This window comes from Leopardus geoffroyi, chromosome A1 (genome assembly GCF_018350155.1).
Source record: "Leopardus geoffroyi isolate Oge1 chromosome A1, O.geoffroyi_Oge1_pat1.0, whole genome shotgun sequence".
In the NCBI taxonomy this organism is placed as follows: domain Eukaryota; kingdom Metazoa; phylum Chordata; class Mammalia; order Carnivora; family Felidae; genus Leopardus; species Leopardus geoffroyi.
Genome location: NC_059326.1, coordinates 21,945,387 through 21,960,300, shown reverse-complemented (window position 1 = coordinate 21,960,300; position 14,914 = coordinate 21,945,387). Strand labels below are relative to the sequence as shown.

Genomic DNA, 14,914 nt, shown 5'->3' with positions numbered 1-14,914 from the left:
GAAGAGGCACCAGCCTCAAAACGTCACATGGCAACCCTAAACCAAGTGGTTGAATATTTTCATTCAGCTAGTGTTACCTATGGAATGTTACTAGAGATGAGATTCCATCCTGACATTTTCCCCAAACTCCAGACTTGTATAACCAACTTCATCAATGCTTAGAATGATTTCAAACTGAATATCCCAAAGAGAATTTTTGTTTCCCTGCGTATATCCACGTATTCCAAACCTGTTCAACCACCAGCATTCCATTCATCCAGTTTCTCAGGCCAAAACTGTTAGCACTGCCCTCAATGCCTCTCTTTCTTCCTCACCTCCCACGTAATGCATTAGACCAGTCAGTTCTGTTTTCAGAATAGATCTTGAGCCTGACCGCTTCGCACCTTCGCTACCATCCAAGCCCAATCCACCATCATCTCCTGCCTGGACTATTGATCTGGCCCCTACTCCAACTTCTCATACAGACAAGACTGCACAACAGCCAAAATGATCTTTAAGAAAAAAAAGCGAATGTGATTCTCCTCCACAGAGCCCTTCAACAGTCTCTCATTACCTTCCAAACAATCTCTTACCGTGGCCTACAGTGTAACCCATGTCCTGATCTGATCCCATACCTGCTCATCTTGCTGACTTTGCTACCCCTTACTGCCTTGTGGGTCCTCCAAGCCCCCAGATCTGTCCCTGCCTCAGGGTCTTTCTGTTTGCATCACATTTCTCACTTCCCCACCATATTCAAATCTCAAGTGTGTCCCTCCATAGCTTTGCCTGCCCATGCTATTTAAGAGAACACCCCACCTCCCTCATGACTCTCTACTTCCTTTCCCTGCTCTGTTTTTTTCATAACACTTATCACTAGCAGGAAAAAAAATACTTGTCTGTCTCTACTACTAGAATAAAGTTCCATGAGAGTTGAAACTCTCATCTCATTGTCTGTTTTATTTGTAGTGCCTAATAGGTTCTTATTAAGAATTTGTTGAAGGAATGAGTGGGCTTGTATGTACCACTGAGCTTGACTTCTATTCTGTTGCTGATGGGGAATGTCTTTCTCAGGAGGGAAACCAGCCCAGTTTGAACTAAAGTCTTCTGTTCTGAATTCTGTATATCTGAGAGTTGGGCAGATAGGTCCTCTGGGACTGTCAGCTGTGCGTAGGGAAATGGAGTCACATAATACAAATGTGCCTGCTGAGGGTCATCCCTGTGTATGATTGTGAGATAGATATCTTAGAGAAGTCCACTGAACATCCTACACCTTGGCTGTCTGCCACCCCTTTCCCACAACATGCCCATTCTTATTCCAGTTTATACTTTTTTTTTTTTTTTTTGAGAAAGAGAGAGGGCACAAGCAAGCAAGGGGCAGAGAGTGAGGGAGAAAGAGAATCCCATGAGGGGCAGAGGGAGAGAGAGAGAGAATCCCACACCAGCTCTGCACTGTCAGTGTGGGGCCTGAAGCAGGGCTCAAGCTAACCTGATGTGGGGCTCGAACTCACAAACCATGAGATTGTGACCTAAGCCAAAGCTGGATGCTTAACCGACTGAGCCCCCCAGGCATCCCCCTGTTTATACACTCTAAAGCTGTCCCCAGTAATGCTTTCTGGCTCTCCCAAATACATTTATGTTTCCAAGTCCATTACCAAGCCTCTAGGTAATGTCCACTCCTCTTCTGTTTTGGTCTTTATCCATTACAGGTGTGCAGTCATGGGACTCAGTGATAAAGTTGACTTCTCCCACATATCTTATGTATAATGGAAGAACTTAAAAAGCTGCAATAATAGATAAGTTGATCAAAGAAGAAAAGAGGAATAAGTTTCCAAGCCAGCACCATACATCGGTTGCCAGTCCAGAACATAAATCATAACAAAAGGGCATTGTAAATGGAATTGTAAGATTAGGGACTCTCATTCCATCATCCACTCATTTAGTGGTGAAACGTGTTTCTTGGCTATCCAGTCTGGCTACCTCAGATTCTGTCCTCTGGCTGGATTTCCCTTGTCCAATGGGCTTTAAGACCATATCTGGGAAAAGGAACATTTGGAAGACACCCCTGACATCCCTGCAGAGGCTGTGGCATTAGTAATCCCTTTCCAGATGGAGATGGGCCTAGAGACAGAGATTCATTCTGTTGGTTTGAGTTAGTCAGAGTTCATATGTTCCTGGCTTGTCATTTTTCTGCAGCTTCATTCTTTAGAACCTTTCTTGACTACCAGTTTAATTTTTGGGGAATTGTTGTCAGATCAGTCTCTGTGAGTCCTTAGGCCTGCTAGACACAATAGAAGGACCATGGGGAGCCCTGCCAATCCTCATTGTTCTTAGTGTCAGCTGCTGATGGAGACCAATGGACTTTTCCCTAAAATGCCCCAGCTCCCATAATACACCTATCCCTCACTGTCTGAACCTATACAGTTCCTGAATTCAGAAGGTGAGGACTATCAGTTATCCAAATGTATTTATTTGGTCCATGAGTTTTGGATAATGCATAGCAAGCATTCAGATAGTGAGAGATGCCTGTCTATGTAAGAGCCTCTAGTGTGATGTCCCCTCAACTCCAGAGTTACATGCATCCTCCAGTCTGGAAGAATGACAAGTTAGAAAAGCCAAGATCTTATAAGAAACTATGAGGAGGATGTGTTTTACCAAGAAAAGGCCATTAGGGGGAGCCTGCGTGTCCCACTTTGGGGGTTGTAGTGACAAAACTCTAGGTCAGAAGGCAATGGTGTAGCTACCACCACCATATTCCCAGGTGCCAAAACCCTAGAAGCCTGCAGACTTGGGAATGCAACTCAGATGGACAGTCCCCAAAGGAAACACTGGGGGCCATGCTTAGGTATCCAAAGCCTGACAGCTCAGCCCTGCACAATGCACCTGTCTAAAAGTCCAGATTTGCACAAGGAAAGGGTAATGCTGTGTGAAAATGCCTAGCTCTTATACAACAAGGAGCATTGCATGCCTATCAAATGTTATCATACTATTTTATTAGGGATTTTTATTCCAGATTTTGTCACTAATAATTTGATGCTTTTTTTTTTTTTAGCCTGTGCTTTATAAATTTAATATCCAGTTTGTGTGTTCTTTTAAAAAGAATATAGTATTTAACAAAGTATATTTGGGGCCTGAGGTAAATAAAATATTGGGTTTTTTTTTTCCTTATTTTCCATCTAGGATGGTATATTATGTTGTCAAATATTAAAATGTATTCTAAAACACTGAAAATTATAAAGTGTGGTATTGGCAGAGAAAGTGACAGATCAATGGAACAAAATAGAAGTATGTGAACAAACCCAAACATATGTAATCATTAAAGGTATGAAAAGGAGATTTAAATCACTGGCTAACCACTATAAAAATAAGTTTGAGCCCCATCTCATACTTTATGATACAATAAATTTCACATTAATATTTTAATATAAAAATAAAATTTTAGAAGAAAATAGAGCTATGGAGGTGTTTTCTAAGTCATATCTCCTTTTTGTCAAATAAAACATTTAAACATTCTGTATGTCCATTTTATAAACAAAAAAGACCACACATACGACTAACAAGAATGCATAACAGGCTCATAAATCAATAAGAAAATAGTGAATAACCCAACAGAAAATGTCTTGAGGATATCAGTGCCAGAAAAGAAATGCACATATTGCCTTATGATATGTTCAATTCATAATTATAGATTATATTCTCCTCTCTATACTTTGTATCCTTTCTTTTGACATAGTCATCTACTCTTTTGTCCTAGTTGTATCTTTATAGTATGGTCTTCAATGGGATAGCCAGATACCCTTGTATTTTCTTTTCAAGGTTTCCTTCACCATCCATGCCCTTTTATTCTTCCAAATGAACTTTTTTTTTCCCAAGTTCTTTAACCTTCTTGGAATTTAAGTTGAAATGACATTAAACCTACAATTTGAGAAAGAATTGACAGGATTATAATGTCCCGTCTTCCTACTCTGGAGCACAGTATTTCTCTCCATGTATTGAGATCAAGCTTAAAACTTTTTCCCCCCATAATGTGAATTATTTTATTTTATTTTATTTTTTTTAATTTTTTTTTTCAATGTTTATTTATTTTTGGGACAGAGAGAGACAGAGCATGAACAGGGGAGGGTCAGAGAGAGAGGGAGACACAGAATCGGAAACAGGCTCCAGGCTCTGAGCCATCAACCCAGAGCCTGACGCGGGGCTCGAACTCACGGACCGCGAGATCGTGACCTGGCTGAAGTCGGACGCTTAACCGACTGCGCCACCCAGGCGCCCCAAATGTGAATTATTTTAGACCAAGAAAAGCATACACATTGTCTCTCCATTTGGCAACTTTGTAATACCCTTCCCCCCCCCCAAGTTGTGTTTTTGTTTTTGTATTGAAATTCAGTTGATTAAAACAACGCTTTCATCATGTCATTCCCCTGCTTAAAAATCCTTCCTGGCAGTCTTCTACATCTGTTTCTCAAATTCTTTTCCAGCTTCCTCTGCACAGACTCCCTCCCCCTTCAGGATCCTGGTTTTCTGGCCCCTGGTCAAACCTCTTGACCTTTTCCCACATCGCTACATAGTCTCCAGTGTCCCTCCCACCGCCTGGCCCCTTTCTGTCTGTCTCCAGGTTGTACCAGCTCAAGGCCCATGTCCTTGACAACACCCCACCCCACAGGGGAGCACTGTACTCCCCTGGATCCATAGCATGTATTGTATTTTCCACTCAGCAATCATACTCCTTTGTGGCATTTATCCTGTTATTTTATTTTCCTTATTAGCATTTGATCTCCTTATTTTGTTAGCTTCTTTCAGGCAACAGTTCTGTCTCCTGTTTCTTTGTGTCCTCTGCTGTGCAGTTCTCCACAGTAGCCACTCACTACACATGGCTATGAGCACTTAAAATGTGGCTTATTTAGTTAAGACACACTCAGCACAAAGTACACCAAGCTTCAAAACTCACTACTAAAGAATGAATTAATTATGTCAATTAAAGGTTGAAAGGATAATATTTTGCATACATTTAGTTGAATAGAGCGTGTTATTAATTAACCCATTATTTAATGGGTAAAATTAATTTCACCCATTTCTTGATGCTTTTTTTTTACAATGCTCCTAGAAATTTTTTAGCTGTAGGTCACATTTGCGGCTCATATTATGTTTCTGTTAGCACCCATCTAGAGTGCCCAGCAAAATGACTCTCCTACCAAAGGTGCTCCCAAATTGGTGGTGGTTTGAAATGAATGAAAATGAGGTTTTCTCTCAGTCATTTGAGGTTTTTCTCTCAGTCTCAACCCCTTTTCCTTGATTGGTGGGGAGCAGAGGGACTATATATTTTTATCCTCAGTAGTTAGGACCCAAATCCAGGAAACAGAAATTAAAGAAGAAACTCATCTGAGGGGCACCTGGGTGGCTCAGTCAGTTAAGCTTCTGACTCTTGAGTTCAGCTCAGGTTGTCATCTCATGGTTCATGGGATTGAGCCCTGTGTTGGCTCCACATTGACAGCGTTGAACCTGCTTGGGATTCTATCTCTCTCTCTGCCCCTTCCCCACTCACTTTCTGTGCTCGTTCGCTCTCTCTTTTTCTCTCTCTCTCTCTCTCTCAAAATAAATAAATAAACATGGAGGGGGGGGGGGAGATTGTAAGATAAATGCTGCTCCAAAGCACAGTCTTCTAAGGGCACCTGGGTGGCTTAGTCAGTTGAGCATCTGACTCTAGATTTTGGCTCAGGTCATGATCTCATAGTTGTGAGATAGAGCTCTGCATTGGGTGTGGAGCCTGCTTGAGATTCTCTCTCATTCTGCCTCCCGCTTGCACTCTCTCAATCTAAAATAAAAATAAATAGATAAATAACCTTTTTTAAAAAAAGTGCCGTCCTATGATTTTGTGAAATGCAAGATCTAATTTCAGAGATTTTGTTTTGTTTTGAATAACAAAAACAACTTTTAGGAACAACTTATAGGAACCCCTTAAGTGGTTAACCTCATCTAAATTTATTTTGTTTTTAATTTTTTTAACATTTATTTATTATTGAGAGACAGAGACAGAGCATGAGCAGGGGAGGGGCAGAGGGAGAAGACACAGAATCTGAAGCAAGCTCCAGGCTCTGAGCTGTCAGCACAGAGCCTGACGCAGGGCTTGAACTCACAAACCGCAAGATCATGACCTGAGCTGAAGTTGGAGGCTTAACCGACTGAACCACCCAGGCGCCTCAACCTCATCTAAATTTAAAACCGTCATCATTAAATGGTAAAGTAAGTCCTTGTTTCAAAACTAAAAGTTGAAGATTAAAAACACAAGTGTGTTCTAATACAGAAAACCAAATCAAAAAGAGGATGAGCATTGGAAAGGGCAAAAAAAAAAAAAAAAAAAAAAAAAAATTGTTAAATGGATGCTTGTGGCCAAATGAATAGCAAACAAATGGGAAGGTTACCTCTCACTGACATGCCAGTAGGGTTTTGAGAACAGATGGCTTCTTTCTCTCTCTCTGTTTATTCTTCCCTTTTCTTCCTAGCTCTCCTTCTCTTAGTTCCTCTCCTTTCTTCCATTCCTTTCTTTAAAAAAAAAAAATCAATTTTCTACCTCTATGTAGCTTTCTCTCCTAATTTATTATAATGCTAGATTTAAGTGCATTTAAATTATAGCACATTGCTCATTTACATCTTTAATTCACTCAAAATTTATTTTTGAGTATAGTCTGACACAGGATCTAAAATTTTTTTTTACAGGCAGTTGAGCAGAGCACTGTTTCTTGAATATATCATTGTGTTCTTGTTGATTTGTAATGATAATAGTAATAATTATTGAGAGCTTAGTATTGGCAAGGCAGTGTTTTGAGAGCTTTGTATTTAAATTCCTAGTTGTGTTTCTTTCCTTTTTTTTTTTTTTTTTAAGTTTGTTTGTTTGTTTAAGTAATCTCTGTACCCAACCTGAGTTTCAAACTAACAACCCTGGGATCAAGAGTTGCATGGTCTTCTGACTGAGCCATCCAAGCACCCTCTGGTTGTTTCTTGAACAAAGTTTTCCACGTGTTTAGACATTTTAAATGAACATTAACTATTGTCCCTCCATTCATTAAACCATTAAAAAAAAATACAAAATAACTTGCTTTTCCACTTGGGTCCTGATTTTTTTTCCTCTCTCTAGTAGTTGAGGACCTCTCATAAAAACAAGTGCCCTGCCTTCTACTTTTAAGACTGGTGAAGGAGTTATGGAGACCAAGAAATTCTACCTTTCCATTTCTCATCAAGGATGTTACTTATAGGTGTCTTTCAGGTTGCAGAAAAGATGGAAAAAAGGACATGTGCACTCTGCCCCAAAGACTCCGAGTATAGTGTCCTATACATTGCAAAAAAAGAGACTATAGCTGCTCATGAAAATTGTTTGGTAAGTTACTTGAAAACACATGAGTCCTTTTAGGGAAGGACGTACCAATATAGATAATGTACTTTGGAGACAAAGAATGATGAGTTGGCCATGGTTTGGGCTTTTAAGTGGGGATTTGGGGAGCAAATTTCCTAACTTTTTAAACTGTTTCAGATCTTACCACCTTATGATTACATTTTAGCTGTATTTATAACTGATCGAACACAATTATGATAAGCTTCTTTGAAGATATTTTAATGAGATATTTCAAATATAATAGATACCCATAGACATTTCACCCAGATTTGAAAAATCATACTGTATTTGCTTTAGCTTGGATTTTTTTTTTTTTTAAGAAATAAAACATAGTTAAGGACTCTCTAATTCTCTCTCTTCCCCTCCCACCATCCCTCTTGAGATATAATTGCCATCACAGATTTGGTTTTCACCATGTATATTTAAGTGCTTATAACAAGATATGATGAGGTTTTACATGTTCTTGGACTTTGTAGAATTTCAGCCAGCTTCTGTGAACTATTGAGATTTTTCCATGTGAGAAATTTCACTCTTAAGTCTTTAATTTTAAATGTTAGAGAATTCTTTTGTGACTGCCACTATTAAACTATTCTCATGTGAATGAGCATTTAGGTTTTTCCACTTTTTTTCATATAACTAACCAGCTGTCATGAACATCCTTGTATAAGTCCCCTAAATCACGGGAGAATTTCTCTGGTGTAGGGCACAGAGCAAAAACCAGAAATGGTGGACACAGAGGGTGCATTTTGCACCTCACTACATGCACCAAATTGCTTTCCAAAAGGATGACACCAAATTCATTTCTCGTCTTCCTTGCCACACATGATATTATGAAATTTTAATTTTTTCCCTCTCTGATGGGTGTGAAATGGTCTCTTGTTTTCATTTGCAGTTTCTAGATTTGGCTATGCTTATGCACAGATCTTTTTGTCACTTCTGTGACTTGTGTTCCTGGACCACATTTTGTCTTTGGGATATTGATTTTGTTTAAGTGTATTTTTATATGTATATAAATAGATGCTAATGCATTATTATATATGTTAGCTTTTAATTTATGGTGTTTCCTTTCAGAGCCTTATAATGTATCCTTGTTAAATATATCATTGTTTTCCTTTATAATTTGTAGGAGTTCTTCACTAAGAAATTCTTTTCTTTACTAAGATCCCCCCCCCCCCAATTTTAAATTTTGTCTTTTTTCATTTAGTTTCTTAATCCAACTGGAATTTATTTGGACTACTGTGTAAAGTAGGGATCTCCTCTTTTGTCATATGATTAACCCCTTTTCCCAGCATTATTTGACTAATCTGTTCTTTTGTCATTGATTTTAGTGATAATAATGATAACTCTTATTATTCAGTGTTCACCAGGTATAAGGTAATATTCTGGAAGCTTAACCTGTATTAAACTATTAATCCTTACAACAACCCCAAGAGGTAGGTATCATTATTATGCCCAAACTAAAGATGAGACATCTGAGGCACAGAGAGTTTAAGTCACTTGCCCAAGGTCATGCAGCTGTAAGTGACTGAGCCAGGATTCTTACCCGGGCTGTCTACTTCTAGAACCCCCACTTTTATCCAGTGTGCTAACGATATAATATATGTGTACATATCTGTTTCTGGCTCTTTAGTCTGTTCCATTGGTCACTTTGCCTATCCCTCAGCTGTTACAACATTGTCTTAATTACTGTAATTTTATGATAAGCCATGGCTGTTTTTTAGTGCTTTGAATTTTGGGGTCAGTTTATGAGTTTCACACAAATTCCTTTTGGAATTTTAACTGGAATTCCATTGAATTTGGGAAAAATTATATGAGTGTTTCTATCCATCAACAGAGTATCTCCAACTATTCAGGTCATTTTTTATGAATTTCAGAAATATTCAAATTTTTTTTTTTATGTAGAGGTCTAGAACTTTGGCTTAATCTTTTTCCTGGCTTTGGTTTTGTTGTTGTTTGTTTTTGGTTTCATTACCTTTTCCTAACGCCTTTTTTCATTAAATTGAAATATAAAAAAAATTGTAGTTGACACACAGTGTTACGTGTTTCAGGTGTAAACATACTGAGTAATTCTACTACTCTACGTTATGTTGTGCTCACCACAACTGTAGCTACCATCTGTTACAATACCATTAGCTACATATATTCCCTAATCTGTGCCTTTCATCCCTGGGATTTACTCATTCCATGACTGGAAGACTAGACCTCCCATTCCTCGTCACCCATTTTGCCTGTGCCCTCTCCACCTTCCTCTCTGGCAGCCACCAGTTTATTCTCTCTTTATGGGTCTTTTTCTGATTTTTTGTTTGTTCATTTGTTATTTAGTTTCCACATATCATTGAAATCATATAGTACTTGTCTGTCTCTGTCTGATATCTCACTTAGCATAATGCTCTCCAGGTCCATCCATGTTGTTGAAAATGGCAAGAACTCATTCTTTTTTATGGCTAAGTAATATTCCATTACACACACACGCACACACGCACACACACACACACACACACACACCACCTTCTTTATACATTTATCTGCTTATGGTTACTTCCATGTATTGGCTCTTATAAATAATGCTGCAGTAAACATGGGGTGAGTATATCTTCTTGAATCAGTGTTTTCATTGTCTTTGGATAAATACCCAGTAGTTGTATTACTGGATCATATGGTATTTCTGTTTTCAGTTGTTTCAGGAACCTTCATACTGTTTTCCATAGTAGCTCTGCAATTTAGATTCCCAACAGTGCATGTGCATTCCTTTGTTCCCACATTCTTGCCATCACTTGTTATTTCTTGTCTTTTTGATACTAGGCTTTCTGACAGGTATGAAGTGATATCTCATTGTGGTTTTGATTTATTTTTCCCTGATGATGAGTGATGTTGAGCATCTTTTCACGGGTCTGTTGGTCATCAGTATGTCTTCTTTGGAAAAATGTCTCTACAGGTCTTTGATCAGATTATTTGTTTTTTTTGGTGCTGAGTTATATGAATTCTTTATCTGTTTGGGATATTAATCCTTTATCAGATATGTCATTTGCAAATTTCTCCCATTCAGTAGGTTGCCTTTTCATTTTGTTGACAGTTTCCTGTGCTGTGCAAAAGCATTTTATTTTGGAGTAGTCCCAATAGTTTATTTTTGCTTTTGTTTCCCTTGCCTAAGAAGACATATCTAGAAAGAAGACATATCATGTTACTATGGCTGATGTCTAAGAGATTACTCCCTATGTTTTCTTCTAGAAGTTTTATCATTTCAAGTCTCACATTTAGGTCTTTAATCCATTTTGAGTTCATTTTTGCATATGGTATAAGAAAGTGGTCCAGCTTTATCCTTCTGCATGTAGCTGCCACGTTTTCCCAACACCATTTATTGAAGAGACTGTCTTTTCCCCATTGTATATTCTTATCTCCTTTGTTGAAGATTAGTTGGCCATATAATCATGGGTTTATTTCTGTGGTCTCCTGGTTTATTTCTGTTCCATTGATCTGTATGTCTGTTTTTGTGCTGGTACCATACTGTCTGATTATTATATGTGTCTTTAAGTCTGAGATTGTGCTACCTCCTTCTTCTTTCTCAAGACTGCTTTGGCTATTGGAGTCTTTTGTGGTTCCATACAAATGTTAGTATTATTTGTTGTAGTTCTGTGAAGAATGCTATTGGTATTTTGATAGAGATGGCATCGAATCTATAGATTGCTTTGTGATTGCATTGTGTAATGTTGATCTTCAATTGAGAGATAGGTTAGATTCTTTTGGTTTCAGGTAACACACAGAAACTTGAGCCAACCTAAACATAAAAGTTGCCTTTCAAATTTTTTTTAAAAGTTTAAATCCAAGTTAGTTAACATATAATGTAATAATGATTTCAGGAATAGAATTTAGTGATTCAACATTTATATATAACACCCAGTGCTCATCACAAGTGTCCTCCTTAATGCCCATCACCCATATAGCCCTCCCCTACCCAACACCCCTCCAGCAATCCTCAGTTTGTTCTCTGTACTCAAGAGTCTTTTATGGTTTGTCTCCTCTCTGTTTTTATCTTATTTTTGCTTCCCTTCCCCTATGTTTATCTGTTTTGTTTCTTAAATTCCACATATAAGTGAAATCATATGATATTTGTCTTTCTCTGACTTACTTTGCTGCATAATATACACACTAGTTCCATCCATGTTGTTGCAAATGTCAAGATATCATTCTTTTTTGATTGCCCAGTAATATTCCATATAAAAGTGACTCTTTAATCAGACTTCAGGGGCATTTCATGGCTCCTGAAGGCAGACACACAAGCATGTCTAAGAAACAGTAGCTAGAAAGCCATCAGGAACCCATGATGTCCTCTCTAGCCCTCATTTTTGTTTTCCTCTTTGCAGACTGGCTTACTCTCTATCATGTGGCTTAGAGTCTATTCCACTCTCTCAGGGTAGGGAATCCAGTTGGCCCAGCTTCAGGTCAGGGCCCTAACCAGGTCCATTTAAACATTGGGGTCAGGGTTATGCAGTATAAAACATGCCTGGGGATCCTTCCAAAGAAAAGCAGGGTGGCTTGTGATTGCTTATACACTCCAAAAGATGGTCACTGTTACACCCCCAATCCATCTTCCACCCCCAGTGAGTACTTTCGATACCACTTTATGACTTGTGGCTCTCAACGGTACTTTCAGCATATTCTGAATTTTTTCTTTTCCCAATCTGCAGCTGTATTCTTCAGCACTTGTGGAATGTGAGGATCATGATCCAAGTAATGACGACAGAAGTTTTGATGTGGAGTCAGTAAAGAAAGAAATCCATAGAGGAAGGAGGTTGGTAAGTACAAATGACTTTATTACTCAAACAAAATGAACAGATATTAAAGGGGATGTTTCCAAAAGAAAGTCTACTTGATTGGTAAACCAGGGATAGAGACACATCTTGTAGAGCTGAAAGATGTAGGGTCTTTAGAGTGGGAGAGAGCCAAAGCATAAGAGACTCCTAAAAACTGAAAACAAACTGAGGGTTGATAGGGGGTGGGAGGGAAGGTAGGGTAGGTGATGGGTATTGAAGAGGGCATCTTTTGGGATGAGCACTGGGTGTTGTATGGAAACCAATTTGACAATAAATTTCATATATTAAAAAAAAAGATGTGGGGTCTGTATTAGAAACTTAGATTTTACTGAACATTTAATATTTTAAAATAAACTACAACATGTTTCATCAGCAAAGTATATAGGAGTTAGAATGCTTTGGGCTGTAAGTAGAAGGAACCCAACTCAAACTGGCTTTAAAAAAAAGGATGCTTATTTTCTCACTTAGCCAGAGGGAATGCTGGCTTCAAAGTTGGTTTATTTAGTGGCTTAATGGTGTCGTCAAGACCCCATCATCCTTTCTGTCATCCTGTCCACATCAGTTGGTCCTCCTGTGGTCATAGGGTAGGCCATAGGCAACAACCGAAGGGTCAGACTTTCTTGTTCCCATCTGGTGAAAGAAAAAGTTCATCCCCAAGTATGGAGTAAGACCCTTCTGAAAATTTAATTAAGCCACACCCATCCTCCTGCACCAGTTGCTGGAGGTGACCATAACTAATTAGTATCTATCCCCTTGGATCTGGGGTCAGCTCCCCCTGGGAAGGTAGAGTGAGGAGTAGTTACCCTCCTGGTTCTGTTACAGCAGACTTCCTCTATGGAAAGCCCTTCATGGCTTAGCAAGCAGTACAGCAGGTGTGAGCACCTAATGCCCACCACTATAGTAAGGTTTGTGATCTGGAACAAACATTTATGTAGTCCTTGCAAGGCTGACACATAGATGAAGGCAGTTTCTGCACAGCCTGATGTGCTTTGAGAAGGATCAGCACAGGTCACTCAAGCAAGCAAGAACCTTAGCACAGGTGAGCACCAGGAAACCTTCCTGGCTGGGGAGGAGTGAGGGTAAGGAAGATGGGGAAGGAGGATGGCATGTTTATAAAACTAAAAGTACATCACTGTGTGTGGCATCCTCTCTCCTGACTTTATGGGATTCTGTAAGATACACCAGAATGCAGGAAACTATCCCTTGTCGTAGATAATGAGTCGACCCTGACTTCTCACTTTGACAACTAAAGCTGCAATAAACATCTTTGTACACATATCCTGTGTACTTGTTTGAGCGTTGCTGTAGAGCACATTCCTAGAAGTGAAATGGCTGAGTCAAAGAGAATTCCCTCTGATAATTTTGAAACGTGCTAACAAACCGTCCCCCAGAAAGGCTGTACCATTTTATACTTCTGTGGATGAAACAGCACTTTTCCCAGCCCTTGACAAAATGAGCATCACGAATCTGCTTAATCTTTGCACCTGACAGGAAGTGGTACCTTGCGTTTCCCCTCACTGGTGAGGTTGAACTTTAGTTCTCCTCAGGCACCTCCCACCCGCCCCACCCCCACCCAGCCCCAGCAGTTCTTCCCAGTCCCACAGTCCAGCACTGCCAGCACTCTCCGGCGAACACTCTGGACTCCCTCTCCTCACCACCCTCACACACCATTTCCTTACCCACCATCAAAACCCCCACCCCTGGTGAAATGCATCTGTCTGTTGTCTGCTTGTGCTGAAGAGACTAGCACTTGAGCACTTGAACAACCGGACAAAAACCCACAAATGTGTTGACTGATCTTAGATTCACGGCCACAAATCTCAAAAGGAATCTCAACACTTCACCCTCCACCCTCTACATTTATTGTTTCATTTCCTTTCTTTTTAGAACCTCTCCCCACCCCAACTGCCCATCCCAAAGTTGATGACTATACTTCATTTTTCTTTTTGATAGACTTTTTTGCTTTTAGAGCAGTTTTAGGTTCACAGAACACTTGAGGGAAAAGTACAAAGACTTCCCATAAACCTCCCACTGCTCCACACACACACACACCCACAGCCTCCTTTTTATCAACATCCCCCACCAGAATGGTGCATTGTTACAACCGATGAACCTACATTAGCACATCATCAAAACACCCAAAGTCCATAGTTTACATTAGAGTTCATCTTGGTGGTGTACATATTTTTGTCTGATTTTTACCTAGCAATGGAAGCCATTAGCCAGGAACTCCTATCCAAACCACTGCCCATCCACCTCTGTCCCCAGACTCTGGGACCTCCCTCTTGTCAAAGCCAACCCTCCACTTAGACTTTGGAGTCATCACCTGCCCCTCCGTAAGGACTAGCTCTTGCATTTCCCTTTACCCCATTCACATCAGTATCCCAGCTTGTACTAGCTTATTTCCTTCAGCATATGTACGTCTGATCAACTGATCATGTCATCTTAAACCCTCCTTTGTACACAAAAAAACCTGGCCAGTTACAATGTCACTTTTCTGTCCTTAGCTGACCTTTGAGCAGTATTCATTACACAGTTGCCCACGCCCCTGCACCTTGAAGCCCTTTCTTCCTTTGACTTCCTGCACATGCTGTGCTGCTACTTCTCTTACCTTTCTGGCTGCTGCTGCCCAGGCACCATGGCTGTTTTGCCCTCTCTGCTCAACGTCTAAAGTGTGCAGTCCCCAAAGGTTTCCCGGGCTGCTTCCTCCATCTGAACGTCTTTCCTGTGTGACCTCCTC

General features: G+C 39.7%; 1 protein-coding gene across 2 annotated transcripts in view; it reads left to right on the top strand.

Annotated features, from left to right (window-relative positions):
• LOC123597101 (histone-lysine N-methyltransferase SETDB2-like) overlaps window positions 1-14,914 on the top strand; it is an 89,443-nt gene that overhangs the window by 60,350 nt on the left and 14,179 nt on the right. For both annotated transcript variants that reach the window (XM_045475501.1, XM_045475494.1), the window contains 2 exons: window positions 7,227-7,348; window positions 12,049-12,156. In XM_045475501.1, the coding sequence (XP_045331457.1) occupies window positions 7,227-7,348; window positions 12,049-12,156 (230 nt within the window). The remainder of the gene's footprint in view (window positions 1-7,226; window positions 7,349-12,048; window positions 12,157-14,914) is intronic.